The sequence below is a fragment of the Crassostrea angulata genome, chromosome 1, assembly GCF_025612915.1.
Source record: "Crassostrea angulata isolate pt1a10 chromosome 1, ASM2561291v2, whole genome shotgun sequence".
Lineage (NCBI taxonomy): Eukaryota > Metazoa > Mollusca > Bivalvia > Ostreida > Ostreidae > Magallana > Magallana angulata.
The window spans coordinates 10,685,677-10,706,254 of NC_069111.1; the positions used below are offsets into that span (position 1 = coordinate 10,685,677).

The following is a 20,578-nucleotide window of genomic DNA, read 5'->3' on the forward strand; positions in this document are numbered from 1 at the left end:
CAGTCGGTGCTTCTCTATAGAGTATGAATAACACGTCGACATCAGCTGTTAATGTAAGTTATATGTGATTGATTATCATAGTGGAAAAAAACAACATTGCATTGATTGGTAACTAATGCAAGATTTTCATTCTAATTCGATGATAATGAAAATATTCGGTCGTTTTATTATTTTTTTAATTATGTCTACACTCGACGACATTTTAAAAGGGTATGGTCACGATTTTGGTCAAATTCTATAATTTACAATGCTTTAGTAATGCATTTCTATAGTGATCAAATGAAACGTAGAGTTATAAACAAGATATAGGACTCACAATTCTGCGCCATGTAAACAAGGCTCGTGCCCTGCATTTGTTTACATAGGTTCAGTATACCAGTAAAGCTGATTTGTCTATCGTCTTATTCATTTTAAGCATAAATACTTAGTTCCTAACCTTTAACACATTCATTTTAGGTCTAAAACTGAAATTTTCACCTCAACATTAAAAATGTAAACATGCAAAAACCTTGTTTACATAGCAAAGAATTGTAAGCTCTGTAACTCGTTTATGACTCAACGAATGACTCAAATTTGGTTGCCTAGTAAAATTGCCTTAGTGGAGCATTGTAAACATAAAAATCGAAAAAAAATAACCTTTGACCCAAATCATGATTGAGCATGACCCTTTAATCTCCGATTCCAGGATTGTATGTGTATATCTGGATATTTTTCTAGATTTCTATATCTCCACAGAATTATCCCCGAGTACCCAAACTCCGTCACCATAAGCAGAAAACCTCCCGCGTTTCTCTGTAAATTATTTTTTGTGGTTTTTTTCATCTGAAATCACTAGATATAATCTGAAACAATATAATTTATAAAATGATTGACAAAAATATTTTTATTTTTATTCAAATAAGCTCTCTGAATACGACGTTTATCACGCGTGCTTATTATATCTTATGAACCTAACTCCGTCACCCACATGCTCTCTGATATGGCAGGGAATGAAGACACATTAACAATTTAGTTTAAACTCCATTTGTATCTAGGCCAAGTTATAATAAGTAAAAATGGTGCATACAATTTAAATTGTATTTAATTTCATCGAAATGAAATGATCGCCAGAATAAAAAATGGGTCCATGTAACAACAATCACAATGGCCTTTTCAGAATGTATGGATGCCGTTTGATTTATGTCCTTACATATATCAAATATTTTATATCATTAATTAATATATTACTTATTATATTATTTATTTATTACATTTTTAGAAATGTAGCATATTCTAAATAGCGATGACGGAGTTAGGGTAGTGACGGAGTTAGGGGGCTATGCGAATAAATACATATGCTGGATTATCCACAGTCACCTGAGATGTCATGATATCAGAATATATATATGCTGGATTATCCACAGTCAACTGAGATGCCATGATATCAGAATATATATATGCTGGATTATCCACAGTCACCTGAGATGTCACGATATCAGAATATATATATGCTGGATTATCCACAGTCACCTGAGATGTCATGATATCAGAATATATATATGCTGGATTATCCACAGTCACCTGAGATGTCATGATATCAGAATATTTCCCCATTTTAAATAATCTTAGAATTCTGACTCTAGAATTATATAGCACAAATTCGAGTTTGTACGTTGCCTTGTACCTTGATATGTATATAACTCTTATTTTTAATAAAGAAGAAGGGTGGATTCCCAGTGTAATTTTTTTCACCTGAGCTAAGAATTGAATGATGTTGATAGATTGAAAATTCATTACAGACAGCAAACAAAAGCGCTCATTTTTATTAATCACTGTTGTATATGGTATAAGAATGATCATATAATTTATCAAATATCTGAGTTTATTACAAGCTTGTTGGGTGTTAACGCAATATCCAGTTTTCATAATGTAAGATTTGTTATACCACCCACCAATATTTGACGTATCAAAGCTGATTTTTATCAAGCTGTACATTTCAGCTTCCCATGCATAACCACTTGAAAGTTCCACGAGAACTTTAGATAAATAATTTAAATATTAATTTTTTTTAAATTATCCGTTTGAAAAATCTAGTTTACATATACCTACTAGTATATATATGAGATTCATAAAATAGTATTTAGCATGTTTTTCTTCAATCATGTTTTTAAAAAAAATTAGCCTTCCAGTTACCATGGGCAGGAAAAGAATTGCTAATAGACGTGTGCCAATTCCAATTACAAGAACATCTTAGTCACATTTAAGGAAAAAAAAACTATTCATCAATAATTTTTCTTTCTATGAGAGGAAGAGAGGAGCACGAACACGTGTTATTATAAGTTTTAAACTTCTTTTAAACTCTAACCAGAGTTTTCAATTTTTTCCCATGAAAAAAGTAATTAATGCACACAAATTTTCCACAAACAGCACTTTTTATACCGCATTCTCAAACACCTGTTGATTTCTTGTATATCAAATTTCAAAAGATGAGAGTTTTTTAAAGTTTGGTTTTTAGAATAAAAAAAATTCTAGACAAGTGAGATTTTTGCGGGTAATCCCGAAGAGATCAAAGATTAGCTTCAGTACCAACCTTTATTTTTAGATGAGTGATACGTATACAGCTGGATAAGCAAGAAGCAAGTAACTGAAACTCGGAGCTATCACCCGATCGCCGTGAGTATAGGGGTCGCTGTTCCTTTAGACAAGATTTTTATGGGGCGGGCTTTTTCGGGACTGCTGGAAATTTTCTCCGATATACAATGTCGTTTTAAAATCTTTGGAAGACCTATCTTCTTTCGCGACCAGCCACGGAAAGTTTCCGGCTATAAACCCGAGGAATAATCTATTAAAAATTTCGGTTATCTTGAAATCAAGAAAAATTATAAACCAATTCCTAATTTTACGTATAAGCATTCTGCACTAATTCTATTAGTGGAGCTCTATAATTTGAAATCTATTTTATGTTTTTCCGATCGAAGGATGATTCCAAGCCTTTTAGACTACTACAGAGTTTGCTAAAATATCTGCACCATTAACTCTAGATAACTTTTGATTAGATTTATTTAACAAAAAATCAAATGCATGCATGCATTTTCATAAATGTGTACGATGTAAATTTTCACTCAACAAATTTCACAAATACTAATCTTTTTGACATATGGAGCATTGTTTATAAAAACACAAGGGTATTCCAAATGACGTACTTTTTTTTTTTCAAAGTCAACATCAAATCGATGAGTAACATTGCTCACAACAGTGACTTGTTGAGTTGTGTTCCCCAGGGTATTCTTATTTCATATTTCGTACAACTATATCTGGAGTCTGTGTTTGATAAACAGTTTTAAAACGGAAGATACATGCTCTCTTGTCCGATTCATCTTCAATACAGTTCAGTTCAACCAAAGAAATATGGTCTGATTTTGTTACATCATAATAAAAAGAAAAGCACGTTTTTCACCCAAAATTTTTTGTGGGGAAAACCTTAATGATTTAACTTTCAACTTGACTCCCAGTTTACAAGTTTTTATCAAATACTAAATATTTGATTTATACGAATTTCAAATGGTATCAAATACCTGGGTCACCCTGTATGTATCTCATGGCAAGAGGATAAAAAATAAAGTACGTGTACGATTTGATAATAATTGGGGTTTTTTTTCAAATTCGAATCTATGAAATTTAAGAATGTAGAAAACGAGATGAAGCGATAAGTTAACTACTCGCAAACATTACATAAATAATTTACACTGAATTTGTTTCAAGTTGGAGCAATTAAATGGAACGTTACAATGCACAAATAATCTAAAATATTGGTAAACCTATCCCCGATCCCTTCCAATATTAGCATTTTAAAAAGCTTGCACTTAATTTAGCATCATTTCATCGCGAAATTGTTATAAAATAGTGAGTTTGTGTAACGATCGGATCGATATAGATAACACATTTTATTTGCATCGTTCTTTGTCTCGTTGTGATTTATGTAGACGATATTTCATTTCATCTGCATGAGCATATATTTTGCATGAACCCTAATTAAGGTGCACTTTCAATGAGGATTTTAAGGGGCTTTTTTTATATACATTAAGTGCTTTCGAGTGACGTAGTGTGATTATAACACAAAATAGGTATGCCCTAAAAGCGGCGGGGAGAAGATAAGCCCCAGCATAGATGTTTGAGGATTCTGAAGGAACTAAAAGCTGATTTGGAGGAATCACAGTTTGAATAAATATCCAAGAAAAATTTACCATGATATGATATTTTTTTGCCTAACAAACTTTGAAATTGTATGCACAGGAATTTGCATTGAATGATATTGGTATAAGCAAGTCTTGATACAATGTATTGGACTTCACTTATCAAATTGCGATTTTATGTTAACTGATTACCAAGTTTTTGATTATGATTTGTTATTCGAATGACACAAGAAAATGCCCTCCCCCCCCCCCCCCCCCCCCCCAAAAAAAAACAATCTTGGGTTTCTTGGTGCATTGTGGCAATGCAATTTGAATTTAATATGGGACCGAATCGACGCACTTTGAAAAAAAAAATCGAAGTGCGTTAAAATTGGGACCAAGTCAACGCACTCTGAAAAAGCTTTTCAAAGTGAGTACATGTACTAATTCATCTCTAAATTTTAACTGATGTTTGGGTAAAAATCTTGCAATGTTTAAGAATTAATCTGCAAATGAATACAGTTTGTAGTACAATGTGGGTTTCAACACGAATTTCATCAAATAAACACTCTACGCAAATTGCACATTTATTTGTTTTTACGTAAATTCATGTCGTTTGTTTTCGGAAACGATGTTTATGTGTTGACGGTTGTGTGGATGCCTTCTGTTTACGCCATATGGCGTGTGTTCAATTCCTACAATAGAAATAATTGTTTTAGATGTGTATCGCACTGCTTAATCATCCCAAATCTAGGTCATTGATGTTAGATTTATAATTTTTATCAATCGAATTTCGACCCTCTATTCGGTACAATTTCAACATTAAACTTGCGGCTTTTTAATCAAGATGAAAGAATTGCGTTTCCCTCTAATACCAACTATATATTAAAAAGCTAGTGAACATCTTTTAATTGATATAGCATTTCCATGAAATTGATCACTTTTTTTATAGATTGATGATAAACTCGCCCGAATAAGCTAATCATTGAATCGACATTGAGCTTTTTAATCTCCCGTAACCCGTACTGAAAAACTGGGACGACTTGTCATATGATATAACAACAAAAACTCAAGCGTTTGTACCTATCTATATGTTTCCAAATTGTCTTTATACTTAGAAAATATGCTTGGAAATATGAAAAGAAATTGAAACGCTGCAGGTTTAAATCATATCGACGAGATGAACGCTACGTGAACATTATAACGAACAGTGAAGATAAAGCTCAATTAATTATAATTCCACTTTGGTGTAATGATACATGTATTAAGAGAGAGAGAGAGAGAGAGAGAGAGAGAGAGAGAGAGAGAGAGAGAGAGAGAGAGAGAGAGAGTTTGGTCGATTCCATTGCTTAAAACGGCGTTTATAAGTACATTTTTTGCTGAAGCAGGCACGTAGCATCAGGGGGGGCCAGGGGGGGCCTGGCCCCCCCACTTTTTCTCGCAGGAACAAATTTTTAAAAATTTACATTTAAAAAAATGAATCATAATGGAGTTGGCCCCCCCACTTTTTTGGAAGTTAGTAAAAAATTGATATGAAAATAAGGAAATGAGTAGTCAAATTGTAGTTACTACCCCCCCCCCCCCCCCCACGGATTAGGAATTTCAAGAATTAGAGGAAAAATTTTTTTGGTAGGAAAGAATTTCTTTGGAAGTATAGGTGCGTCCCCCCCCCCCCCCCCCCCCCCCCCCCCCCCCCCACGGAATAGGATTTTGAAGATTTTTGGAAAACTTTAAATTTCCTTTTTTTTTTTTTTTTGCTTGTCAAGATTTTTTGGATGGGTCTGGCCCCCCCACTTTCAAAAACGATGCTACGTGCCTGTGAAGTACATTTAACCCTGAACAAATTGCAAGAGAACATTGTGCTTAATAGCCAATCTTTTTATCCTTCCATCATCAATAATTGAACATGGCTTTTGGTGGGAAAGTGTACATGTGGCTATAGCCCCGAATTCTACTTGTCCATTAGCTTAGGAGATTGTTTATATAGGTTTTGACAAGGTTTTCTTTTTATATGCTTCATGCTTTCAGCATTATTAGGTGAGCATGGTGCCACACTCGGAGCAAAGACGATCTTATCTAGGAGCCAAAGCACAATATCACGACTTCAGGTTATGTCGGAACGACATCATTCTTGTTAATTTATTCAATTTATCAACACGACCATCCTAAAACAAAAAAAAACGACGGCAAAAAAAAAATCTCTGTGCTAATTTCCATGACTGTTTCTTGATAACAGCTGAAACACGTGTAAAAATTATCATAGCTTCCGCCCCGATTCCTACAGGATAACACTAAAACACCCCCAGCAAGTCTGCGGTAAAGAGAGACCAGCGTCAGGGGGTTCAAAGGGAGACTAAATACGTCATCAGCATCGTCATCATCATCGCCATTATCATCATTGGCATATTAAACAGATATTTCTTTGATTCCTCCTTAATCGTTGAATACTAGTACACGTGAAAAAAATTTACAAGTACATACAAAAACATCTCTACTACGAATAAATAAAATTGAAAAATATTTTGTTAAAACTTTATATCGATCATATGAATTCAAATACACGTACAAACTGCATGTAAAAATCCAGTTAATTCAATGCACCTAATCATTATTTTGTGTGTGTGTATAACGCATGTACACGGGCTGTGACGTGGGTTCTAAAAGTCTTGCAGCCCAAAACGTGTTTTCAATGGATAACTTAATGGAGCAGAATAAACTTTAACTTTATATTCACAGTTTTCTTAACAGGTTCTCAAAGGTCGATTTTACTGACATTCTTACAGCAAAGCTTTCGGATTTCGTCGCGGAACCGACCATCAAAGAGTCCGTACAGAAATGGATTCATAGCGTGGTTAACGACCCGCATGGCTCGCATGAACTGAAATAGCTGTTGCAGAAAGCCATAGGGATTACGGAACCAAGCCTCGGGGTCATTCACACAGAGAATCACGTAAACTATCGTAGGAATATTGGACACCACATTAGTCAGAGATATTGTCATAAACATGAACGTGAGACGCCGGGTAGACAGTTTGATTTTCGATCCCGATGAGCGTTTCAATTTTGGCACGACGTCATTTGTAACCTCAAGTGTCGTCTTCATGACGTTCACTTCCGGGTTGTCTTTGCGGTTTCCGTTAATCTCCGGTCGTTTTGACGGAGGAAAATCACACTGGTCCTTGTCTTCGCTAGGGACCGGAACATCCGAAACCTCGGAACGCGAGTAGCTCGTGCAATGATTCAACTTCCGGACTCTCGTCTGTCGCAAGAGGTGCTTTAATATGTAGAGGTACATAGCAACAATGACAGCAATGCTCAGAACTGAGATGGACATGGCAGCTGCCGTGAAGCTGATTAAACCAGTGGCCATGTTTTCCGGTGATCGTATTGGACCACATATGTGTCCTGTCACATTATACTTGGCACTTTTTACTGGTACCCTTCCATAGAATATCAGTTCCGGTATGAGGATTATGGAGGTCACAAGCGCAATGACCCCCAGAGATACCCTTTTCCAGTACAAGGTCATCTGTTTTTGGAATGGACGACATATTTTCAGGAAACGTTGAATGGAGATCACTACCAATAGAAATATTGAGCTTTGAGTTGCTAGGTAATTCATATACAGGAGACACTTACACAGAACATCGTCTGGGAACATGACGGGAAAGATATTGACAGTCAAGGCAAACCACGTGGAGAACATGCACGCCAAAATGTCCACCACGGCTAGTATAGGAATGAAATACCGATCATCCTTGTACCCTTTCATCTTAAAGTTGTAGATAAAAATAATAAACAGGTTTCCAAAGGTCCCAATAGAAAACAGAATGGAATGTACCGCGGTACTTAACGCGAACGACCGCGAAATCTCGCTGTTCCAGTGTCGTAGAATTTTATCCACATCCGGAGATGACGTCACATTTTGCATCGTCATCATGGCCTTCTGTAAATGTGCAAAAAATAAATATAAGGTTAATTAAATTCAATTTTAAATCGGCGAGAATAAATAAACTATATTTCAAAACATTCCTCTAAAAGCCGTGTTTTATTAAAGCAAATTTGAATTGTATAGAGCCCTTTATATAACACAGTTACGTTGTGCTTTCATAGATCGAAGTCAAGGCCGTTCGTTTGATTTTTATTGTATCGAACTGAACTCAATACATTAAATAACCCTTACCACATCTTGTTTTTTATGAAGGATGTAAACATTTATCCGCGTCCTAATTGGCTATACACGCCAAGGATTCCCGCTTTGTTTACAAAGCCTAGATTAATGACGACAGTTGCGATCTTCAATCGAATAGAATCGTTCATGTAAAGCTATTGATACAAGGTTTCATTATTCATTATTAAAGAAAACAGGATGTTTCGATTGGAATAGAAAAATTCTATAAAACATGTCACTTGTTTCCGACAAATATAGAAAATCTGACACTCGTTAATCCTTGATCATTAAGCGTGTAAACTTGGTTTCTTTTTTTAAATCGGATTAAAAAAATCTAAATCTATAAAAATCATGATGGATATATATATATATATATATATATATATATATATATATATATATATATATATATATATATATATATATATACCTTTGCCACAAGTTAATGGATTTTTTGTTCACGATAAATCTTTTTACGCAAACGTCATGAATCGTCTTCCCGCTATTAAAGACGAGATAACTCACCAAACCGATGCTTAACATCTGTGTTTTCAATGGTGATAATCTGTTTTTTGACAATCCGTCTATTGCATGGGAAGCACTTTTCATATAGTCTGACTTAAAATAAGATCAGCTATATACCGGAGGGAAGGGGCACATAATTCTCTTTAGAGCATTGTCTCTAGGGAAAAGAGTCACGCAAATCGGAACTACTAGGACCTCCAACACTTGCTCGATTTCTTTCAGCGCCTGAACCAACAAACGATGCATTCATATTTCAAATGGGGTCCCCCCTCTCTCTCTCTCCCTTCCTCTCTCTGGTTTGTTTTTTTTTTGGATAATGCTAATTAAGTCAATCCGACGCTAAAAGACTTCATAAAAAATACTTCATGTTTAGTCACAGGGTTTTGGGTGTTGTTTAAAAAACCGACTCTGGTGAAAAACACCCTTTAAAAATCTCTTTGAAGAAGTGTGGAAAATATAGAGCATGTAAAAACAACAGTCAGAATTTGATTTATGAATCTGATAGGCTATTAAAACTTGTAGACTATGTGGCCTAAAAATAACCAAAACATGACCAACTCAACAGAAGCCATCTTGATTGCAGATGCAGTACTTATCAGTTCATGTACAGACAATATAAGAACATGTATTATACATTTACTGTATATCTAATTATATATTTTTCCGTTTGTCATTGAAACATAATCATTTTATCATACTTTGTTGGAATATATTATCCTATCAGAATTATATATCTTTAATGCTTGAGGTATATTGTTTAAAAAAAAAAAACAAGAGTATTCGAGAAGAATTTCCCGCTCTTCAGATCATCACTTAATGTATTGGAGAGATATTAATAAAAGTAATCTTTAAATGATCTAATGCAAAAAAGAAAAGAAAACAAAGCTGGCATTATTCAGCCGATCACATTACATTTAGATATACTCTATATACATACTTAATCCGGTTGGATCAGAAGACGTCAAACGTTAATATACACCACATTAACATTTTGTTGCACCGTCACTATTTGTAGATCCAGTTAGCTTTGATCTACCGCGCAGTGTTACAGCTGATCTCAGAGTTTACTGGATTTACTGAGCACTGCAGATAATCTTATCTTGTCAGTTATATTTCACTTCTCTGTACCTTCCTCGTCTTTCATTGAATATTAATTATGGACATGATGAGACTGCCTCTAGGTGCGTGAACTGACATACTGATATCGAATCAACCCACAATAGATCGCAAGGATAAAAAAAAAGTTAAAAACTAATTTTAATTTTGCAGTATTGGGTCGGTCGTCTTAGAATTTCAAAGAATTTGATAAAACTAAAATAAAAATACCCATAAACTACAAGTTTTAGATTTTATTAAAAATTGGACTGCAATAAGGATTGGAATATAGAGTTTGAAATACTCAGAACTCGATGTACTTTTCTCCTCTTTTTGTAGTTTAGAAAAAGCGACCACTTTATCTTGATCTGATGTCGCAATTAATGTTTGCACGTTTAAAATTAAGGAAAATATTCGAGCCCCATTTCCCGATGCTAGTCAATTATATACAGAGGAGCGCCATCATTTACACTATCACAAACAAACTCCAGGCGAACGTTGACACAGAATTCAAGAACAAATTTAATACATTGTCTGGAACAAAGGTTATTTTCAGTATTTAATGATACCGGCTTAATTTCCTTATCTTCAAATGATGACGTCAAACATTTAAATTTTTTTCAAATAATACATGTATACAGATAATAGACAGGGATTAGATTTTTTTTATTATGTTTCTTTTCCTTGAGGCTAAAGCTCTTATAATACCACTCTCCGTTTGAACTTATAGAAAAGAAAGACTAATGCTAGCCTGCAAAGAATATATTATTTAATGCTACTAGACGTTTTTAAAATAATACCAACCTACCTGGTCAAGACTACGAGTGATTTTCTGTACCAGCTGGTTTTATTCCGTCCGATAAATCCAAACTGAAATATAATCCTCGCATGAAAAACATTGTAATAAAACACACACTGTTTTTTCTTTCTTTCTACCTTTTTTTTCAGTTTCACGGCGTCATTTCACAGACTCACGTGGTTAGCGTTTCCGCGCTCCGCTGCAAGTGACACTACTTCATTCATAGCGCTAGGTCTTGCTTGGTTGGTCGATATTTTTACATCCCTGATTCGAGACGCCCCAGCGGTAGATAGGGTTCACGCACCGACACATTCTTATTAATTAATACTCATACATACCCTAATTTGTATTCATTAACCAATATTTACACATATATTTTTTGCCGTTGGGGCAACACGAATGATTCTTAGTATATATACATGTATGTATATATAAATATAAATATAATTTGCTGTACATTTAGCCATTAAAAGCTCCATGTGTTCCTTTATCGTTTTAGCAGAGCGGGGTTGAGATTAATGCACCATAAAGAAAAATGAAAAAGAGCCCATAAGTTCAAAATGCAAACTATATCGTGCATCCATCTGTGTTCTAATCAACACAGACCATCTTCTCTTTGGGTCCGATACTCAGCCGCGTAATTATCAAACAATAAGTTTTGCATCATATTTCCATGAGGTTTGATAAGATGAACTTTTTCGTGGAATGAAGTTTGTTAATTTTCAATTACAATCCTCTCGAGACTCCTGTTGTTAACCAAATAGCGTCTAGCAAAAGAAGGTCATAATTAATTAATTTCATCGTAACAGTAACATCTTTTCTGTAATCTAGGTCCGACCATATTATTTTTTTCTTCATTTATTTATTTTTTGTTGTTGAGAAAACGAAACATTCACAGCAACAAAGGAATAAAAAAGAATTTGCTCTAAGCATATTTCTTTATTTCTAGCAAACTGCGTGGCTAGATCAAACATTTCCCGACAGAGTTGCATGTTCACGAAAGTCATAATATTTGTGACTAAATTATTTTCTATTTTCAGCCAACATTCCCAGAATCTTAAACCTCCTGACTCAAATTCACGGTATATGATAATATAATTCAACATTATGTTTTGTTTAGTATCATGTTTTTTTTTTTTGTTTTTTGGTTTTTTTTTTTTGGGGGGGGGGGGGAGTTGGAGTTGGGGAGGGGGGGGGGGGGTGTTGGCGCGACACAAGTTTTATAAACAGAGAGTATATTAGTGATGTTTTAGGGGAATCTCATATAAATTTATATTATTCTCATTTCATTCATATTTTACATGTAATAACTGGAAAATAATCACAATGAACGATATATATATACTAGTATAGGGATGTCGTGGGGAAAAAGATATATTCTTTTGAGAAGTGGACAGGCATAGCCTACGTCCACCTATGCCTGTCCACTTCTCAAAAGGGAATACATTCGTTGCATGTTTTCACTCGTTTTGATTGACGAGATCAATCATTTTATTTTTCATCCATTTCATTTTCCACTGCATACAGTAAACACATGTACTTTATCTTTGATGTATGACAAAGAAGTAGGGGAACGGTTTATCGGGACGGGGGGCAGGGGGAGCAATGTTTTAATTGGCAAGTGCTCTACCACATTCCTCCCACTAAGAGACATTCCCAGATCACTCTCTTTCGCAGAAGTAAAAACTCCATCCGTTAACCTATTTATACTCCGAGAGAGCTCAGCTACACATTTTCGACATTAACCCCTGTATTTTACTGGATTAGTCAAACTTTGATTTGTAATATGCCCACAGAGACCGCCTTAGTGTCATATTCTCGAATAAATAAATTAAAACGCAAAGAGGTATTCAAGAAGATTGCAGAACCGTTTACTTATCTCATACGTACGTCATACGGATCATCGCATGGTATGATATATATAGTATATATATTGCTTATTTATAGATAAGAAGCCGCCTAACTGTCAGGATTGGGATAATAAACAATTGTTGTGGTTCAAAAATAACTAAGCAGTGTCCTTCAAAAACGGTATTGAAAATGGAACAATGTTTTGCTATTTTATATCATCTTTGAAGTCACGAGAAGCTGGCGACATTTACTTCCGGATAATGACGACGTTTGCCAAACGGTTACGACAAATCAAATTTTCTTGAAAACAGCAGTCAAAGACAGCTTAAAAACTTATCTGCCCAAACACGTAGCATGAAAGCGACATTCCTCCTTCCAACTTTATTTTGACACAGCGTCCGGAAGTATCAATGAAATAGAAGGATTTATGTCTCGGTTGCTTTCAGATTAATTTGGATTTCTACGGAAGCTAATGTGATAAACTAAGTAATCTGTATAGCTTTAGTGAACATCATCAATTTCCTAAAATGATCTTTTGAAAACAAATTAGAACTTTCGTCACAAATAGTTCCTTACCAATTTGCTCGTTTCTTAGTGCTTGATACAGAAAATGCAGATATTAATTAGTTCTAGTGCACTGATTAATCCTCTAGTAATCTCCTATATCTCCCCTTTCTTATAGACCGGCCTAAAGATATTTTCTTTTAATTAATGATATGATACAAATTTGATCAATAAAGGCATACTCTGTTGTTATAATTTACTAGGTATATTGTAGAGTATTCAACAAGTGAAACAGAAGAAAGCCACGTCATAGTTATCTTAATTAAAGATTTTCATTTCTTCGTTCAGCGCTCAGATGTATGCAACATCAACAAACCTATGAGGAAAGCGAAAATAAGCCGATAGGAAAATGCTGCGAGGCTCTGATATAAAAATGGCACCATATATATATATATATTGAACCGGAAAACTCAGTTTTTAGGCATGTGATTTTTAAGCTTAAAGATTAACAAAAATAAATATTCGTGACAATGACATCGAAATAAATTTGTTTGGGTTTTATTGAAATAAAAATCATTGAATCACCAAAAATTCAACTGAGAACTCAAGAGCAATTTTCTGTATTTAATGAAATCTTACGTTCTAAAAATAAGAATTTTAGGAGATTGTGTGTATTTCATTACATACAGAAAAATTTGAAATATTGCAATTTATTAGAATGCAACATCTTCTTTTGTATTTCTGTTGACAAGACAGAACGCGATGATTCAGAAACAAACAAAAACTACCTTAAGAACAGCCAAGATTTCCCCTGTTATTGCTTTCAAAAATTCAATAAAATATGTCTGCCAAATGATATAAGCGGCCTCCATTGTTTTTCCAGACTGTCTTTCTTCGTCGGTTAAGGTGTGATTTATGAAAGTGGTTCATCTCCAGGGAGCTATCGCCGTTTTTTCTTGTCATTACGGCTAGTTTTAGACCACCCACACATAAATAATAAATGCAACATTGAATAATATTTACATGCACTGAATAACTTTTGCGTCCGGATTCTTAAGGATGATTTGTATCGGAAACAACCAGGGACGTATATATATATAGTATTACAAATATATGTCCATGAAGCAACATATGGGGAAAGGCAATAAATTATACAATTATATAGGAGGCTAAGAAAACCCATAACCTGTTAATTAACCAAATTTCAGGGACCAATTAATCTGTTTGTCAAGGAAAGATCATATCGTTCGACTATTTGGTACACAGTATAAAAAAACGTATGCGAGGGGTTTGAGGATCGAAAAAAAGAAGACAATCTAAAACATTATTCAGTAGTCATGTGGCTTTAGTCGACCATTCATTTAATCTACAGACTCAATTTAACTGACAATCTTTTTGTTCATGATCCTTGCCAGTTGTAAAAAAATGACCACTGATTTGCAAAAAAAGTGACAACGCTATGAAAAAAGCGTAATCCAAGTAGTAAACTCGACTTGCAAACAAAGTTATCAAAATAACTTCTAAAGAAAAAAAAATATCAGGCGACTTGTCGGAAAATAAGGCGATAGATGATTATCTGTCAGAACACGATAAATGGTTAACTTGTCAACACAATGAATGAATATCTTGACAGGACACGATGAATGAATGACTTGTCAGGACACGATGAATGAATGACTTGTCAGGACACGATGAATGATTGACGTGTCAGGACACGATGAAAGAATGACTTGTCAGGACACGATGAATCACTGACTTGTCAGGACACGATTAATGAATGACTTGTCAGCACACGATGAATGAATGACTTGTCAGGACACGATGAATGAATGACTTGACACGATGAATGAATGACTTGTCAGGACATGATGAATGAATGACTTGTCAGAACATAATGAATCACTGACTTGTCAGGACACAATGAATGATTCACTTGTCAGGACACGATGAATGATTGACTTGTCAGGACAAGATGATGAATGAATGACTTGTCAGGACACGATGAATGAATGACTTGTCAGGACACGATGAATGAATGACTTGTCAGGACACGATGAATGAATGACTTGTCAGGACACGATGAATCACTGACTTGTCAGGACACGATAAATCACTGACTTGTCAGGACATGATGAATGACCGACTTGTTAGGACACGATGAATGACCGACTTGTCAGGACAAGATGAAGGAATGACTTGTCAGGACACGATATATGACCGACTTGTCAGGACACGATGAATGATTGACTTGTCAGGACAAGATGGATGATTGACTTGTCAGGACACGATGAATGACCGACTTGTCAGGACACGATGAATGAATGACTTGTCAGGACATGATGAATGATTGACGTGTCAGGACACGATGAATGAATGACTTGTCAGGACACGATGAAAGAATGACTTGTCGGGATACGATGAATGAATGACTTGTTAGGACAAGATGAATGAATGACTTGTCAGGACACGATGAATGAATGACTTGTCAGGACAAGATGAATGAATGATTTGTCCGGACACGATGAATGACCGACTTGTCAGGACACGATGAATGACGGACTTGTCATGAAACGATGAAGGAATGACTTGTCAGGACACGATGAATGGCCGATTTGTCAGGACACGATGAATGAATGACTTGTCAGGACACGATGAATGAATGACTTGTTAGGACACGATGAACGAATGGTTAACTTGTCAGAACATAATGAATGAATGACTTGTCAGGACATGATGAATGACCGACTTGTCAGGACACGAAGAATAATGACGTGTCAGGACACGATGAATCACTGACTTGTCAGGACACGATGAAGGAATTTCTTGTCAGGACAAGATGAATGAATGACTTGTCAACACACGATGAATGAATGACTTGTCCGGACACGATGAATGACCGACTTGTCAGGACACGATGAATGACCGACTTGTCATGACACGATAAAGGAATGACTTGTCAGGACACGAAGCATGATTGACGTGTCAGGACACGATGAATGATTGACTTGTCAGGACACGATGAATGAATGACTTGTTAGGACACGATGAATGAATGGTCAACTTGTCAGAACACGATGAATGAATGACTTGTCAGGACACGATGAATAAATGACTTGTCAGGACACGATGAATGATTGACTTGTTAGGACACGATTGATGATTGACTTGTCAGGACACGATGAACGAATGACTTGTCAGGACACGATGAATGATTGACTTGCCCGATAATAACAGTGGATATGATTTTCTTGTTAAAGTTAGACGATTGAAGATTGACTTGTCAAAGCACAATGGTTAAAAGACTTGTCAGAAGTAGATGATGATTGACTTGTGAGAAATAGACACTGGATGATTGACTTACTGATTTGTCAGAAATTAATGGATGAGTGATTTGTCAGAAATAGACGACGGATGGTTGACTTGTCAGAGGAAAGCGATGAAGAGATCAATTTGATTTCGATTAACCTTAGATGAGCAATATAAGCACCGATCATCTGGCAATTTTATTTATAGCCAGATACACAAACATCATCACACATTGTCAATGGAAACTAAAAGCCTCTTAAAAGTTAACTGTTTTTGATAAGAATTTGGCGTGAGAATTACATAATGACCGAACAGTCCATTACAAAGTGTGACGTTCCATGGCACACACCGAAAGTTGGAACAAGAAAGCGTCGGCTATACGTGCCAGATTTGTCAACGTTATAAATGCCATCACGCATATTAATCCTGATTTGTCAGTCTTAAAACAGGAGGCGCCTAGTTCCAATGCAGAAATGGTAACCGGCCAGGCAGAATTGCTGTTTTGGGAGTTTACACTTATTATTAATATCGATTAAACTGCAGCATCATTATAATCCCTATGCGAGGTAGAATTGCATCTTACTGTTTGCATTTGATAATTGCAAGACATCGCGGGCAGATTAAGTTTGATATGTCACTGACCACACTTTTGTTAAGAAGATTGGAGAACAAGGGGAGAGCAGTTGCGGATGTTTGACCCCGGGAAGATATGCATGCATGATGTTTTCCTAATCCATGTGAATCTTCGTTTAACATTAATCTTATCTAATACATGTTTACATTCGGTCGTTTACCAGGTAATCTTGAAAGGGCACCTGTTCTCGCTTTTGGAACGCAAAGTATTTCAGATTGTTTTTATTCTTCTACCGATTGGCGATAAATGAGACGTGCAGGCCTGAAATGACCTTCATCTCTAAGAAGTTTATGGTTAAAGTCAAAATAGAAAAAAAATCCTCGAAATCAAAGAAATCTGATTCAGACTAAGAGTAGAACTTGGCAAAAACAATAAAGAGTTCAAAAGGATTTGTCATTGGTTGGTTCGAAGTACTATGTCACAGATAAGGTATATGTTGCTCTGACGGTGAAATGGTATGGCACTTGTTCACCCTTTTGTTCTTTCGCAGCAAGAAACTAGTTCCAAGTAAATGATGGAGGTCATAAAAAATTATCTGTTGTAACAATTGGTAGCAAATCATCATATCTTGGTTTATGATTTAGGACGAGGCACCTGTATTATTACAGCATGATTGGCTAAGCTTTTAATTAACTACATCGGTACTGGGTGTAGATGTCCCGATAAGTTCTCATTACTAATATAGAACGTGTCGAGTTTATTTTTTGTGGGAATGGGGGGTGCAATGTATTCAAATATACTCATGATTAAATCTTAAATTTTGTAGTATTTTATAAGTTTGCAATAGTGACTTTCCCCAGTACATTAATTAGATCGTTCAGATAATAATTCGTCATCCTGAATTGTTCAGTTTCAGCATCCGAATGAGTTGAGAAGTTAATAACTCAAGGACCCCTGTATTGGCAGCCTTTGTGTGTGTGTTTTTATTCCTGCATTATTTTCGGCACCAAGGCTATAATGTGAATAGGTGCAAGGAATCAATCACAAGACCCAACTAACAAGTAATATTCAATCAGCGCTCGCAAAAACGATGTCAGTTTATCCAGATGCGCAAATGCATCCTGTCAAGGATTCTTAAAAATGCTCTTACGAGCTATAAAAATACACGGTATATATATTTTTAATTATTTAGAGACACACCTTCAGACTTAAAAATATGATTGCAGAGAAGTGTTTTTTTATTACTTAAACTTTAAAAACAAAAAAGTTTAAATGCATCTGTCAGCAAGTTTTCAAGTGATGGGTTCAATTCAAAGTTGTTTTGAGATAAAACCTTGCTGAGATAACTTTTGCTTTTAATGCAAAAATACTGTAATAATCGTTATTTATGTTTCTATAACAGAGAGTTGCGTTCAAGACTTGATAGTGCAATACTATGTGTTGCGTGATGATTAAACAAGTAGTTGGAGATTTATGAATAAAAATCAAATCATTGATAGAATAATTACAGTGTGACAGTTTTCTATGGAACGCATCTGTTGCTCCTCTGTTTTTGTGCATGTCAATTTTTGTGAAGAATGCATCTTTTGTAAATTGAAATAAAATCCATTGATCCAAAATATGGACAACTGCAGTCATCAAGTCCGTGTGTATAAATACGCCTATATCGGAAACTCTATACATAACCTTATTCGACTATCATGTTACCCGCCCATTATACAAGAATATGCAATCAAACCCCAAACTCCTCGAAGGACAAAAAAACCCCCCAAACACTAACCCCCCCCCCCTCCCCTTCCCGTGAAAAAAAAACCCGAAACACAACGCCCCATTAACTGGCATTTTATTAATCGGAAAATGATCGCCCCCATCATCATAATTATCGGTGCCAGAAATGCATATAGTGGGCTGTGAGTATATATATATATATATGTTTGTTGTGCACCATGTTTTTATAACCTATTTCGTTCAGATCAGCAAGGCAGATACAAAGAAATCTGACTGATTGAGACCTTTCCCTCGAAAAAAAAAATTTCACACCGAGATCGATAAACTCACTTACAAATGCCCCAACCCAACCTCCCCCAACCCGCCACCCAGAATTTAGATATAGGTGCTTGAGGACAGGATCGCCACCCCCCACCCTTTCCGTCCCACCCCCAAGTATATAGACCCCCGGGACTTTATTTTTTTTCTTATTGAATTATCCTTTGATGACATATTTCTAATTTAATTTATTCATTCATTGCCCAAAATTACCTTAAACAAAATTTTTTAAAAATCAGACCATCTATATATATATGTCATAAAATGATAATTTAGTAAAAGAAAAAAATAAAGACCCGGGGATCTATATACCTGGGGTAGAAGGGGGGGGGGGGTCGATCCTGTCCTCAAGGACCTGTGAAATACCCCTTACAAATTGAATTGCCCACACCTAGGTAAATCTTTATTTTTATAGTTTTTGTTCTCCCGGTTGTCGCTCCTGCACGAGTTTATTCAGCCTCCCTGCCGTCAAACCAATGGGACAATTACACTAGACGTCACAGACATACCACGTCCCGCCCCGCAGCGTCTCCAGTGAAGGGAACTCCTACAGTTTTTTATGTCTATAATAAACTCTTCCAATACGATAGCACTCGGTGTAAATTTCTCATCAGAAACAAACCTTTGAACATTAGGTATAAGGTATATGACCGATTCCGTTAACCACTAGGCTTTGTCCAGTGTTTTCTAAGATTTATATATGATATTATACAGTGTTTAATACTATACATGAAAGCTGAATAAATGAATAATAGGTGTCCTGTACCACCTTAAATTGAACCGAAATGTACACCATTGAGGCTGAGATTGTAGGGATTTTCGAACATGCAAATTAATTTATCAGTAGTTTGTGTGTAGATGGTAGCGAATATTGCAGGAATACATGTGTAGTACAAACCCACATCTTTCTGGCAGAATATTGTACTAACCGATTACTAGTACCAGTCGTAACAAGTTTGGCAATGTTGATATCGTTTGCTATAACTTGAAAAATATAAAATATACACCAAAGATAGAAAAATAATATTTTTTAATAGTTATTTGGGGTATTTCGAATCATTCAATGTTTAGGAAATTTGAAGCATCGCTTTGCAATGTTCAAAACATCAACAAATAAAACCACCCGGTAGTCATCAACAGCATTATATACGTGGTATCTATACGCAAGATCTAAAGACATTAAGAAGATAATTTGTGATTTCATAAATGTACTCGTTATCCTTTATGAAGGAAACTTGGTAAAAACGCTGTTCAGTGTTTTTTTTATGTTGTGATCTTAATAATCAAAAAAATTGACATGATGTATAATTGATAGACCGACAATTCTTTACGATTCAAAAATTGTCAAAGTGTGTTTTTTTGTGTTTTTATTTTCTTTTCACAAAACCTATTAAGAAGACCCAATTGCTGCACTTTCAACTCCCTTCAGGTTAGGGTATTTCGACACACGTGGTATTTGGAACACGTGTGTACACAATAACCACGCCCTAATAAACGAGGGCTTATCCCACCTGTCTATTGGATATTGAATTGCTTTGGTTTGTTTAGACGCAAAG

At 35.5% G+C, this 20,578-nt stretch overlaps 1 protein-coding gene across 3 annotated transcripts; it reads right to left on the reverse strand.

Annotated features, from left to right (window-relative positions):
- Positions 1-6,669: 6,669 nt before the first annotated feature.
- LOC128187091 (cholecystokinin receptor-like) lies at positions 6,670-10,960 on the reverse strand. 3 transcript variants are annotated; one of them, XM_052857240.1, is made up of 2 exons: positions 10,751-10,960; positions 6,670-8,097 (listed from the first exon to the last, which is right to left on the reverse strand). In XM_052857240.1, the coding sequence occupies exon 2, from the start codon at positions 8,089-8,091 to the stop codon at positions 6,904-6,906; it is 1,188 nt and encodes a 395-aa protein (XP_052713200.1). In that variant the 5' UTR covers positions 8,092-8,097; positions 10,751-10,960; the 3' UTR covers positions 6,670-6,903. The 3 variants fall into 3 exon arrangements, with proteins under 3 accessions (XP_052713200.1, XP_052713211.1, XP_052713221.1); XM_052857251.1 differs by having other exon boundaries at positions 10,747-10,960; XM_052857261.1 differs by lacking the exon at positions 10,751-10,960 and adding an exon at positions 9,785-10,022.
- Positions 10,961-20,578: the final 9,618 nt, after the last annotated feature.

Bases quoted from the DNA above. Each gene is read 5' to 3' on its own strand.
- LOC128187091 (XM_052857240.1), bottom strand. From the start codon at position 8,091: ATGATGACGATGCAAAATGTGACGTCATCTCCGGATGTGGATAAAATT.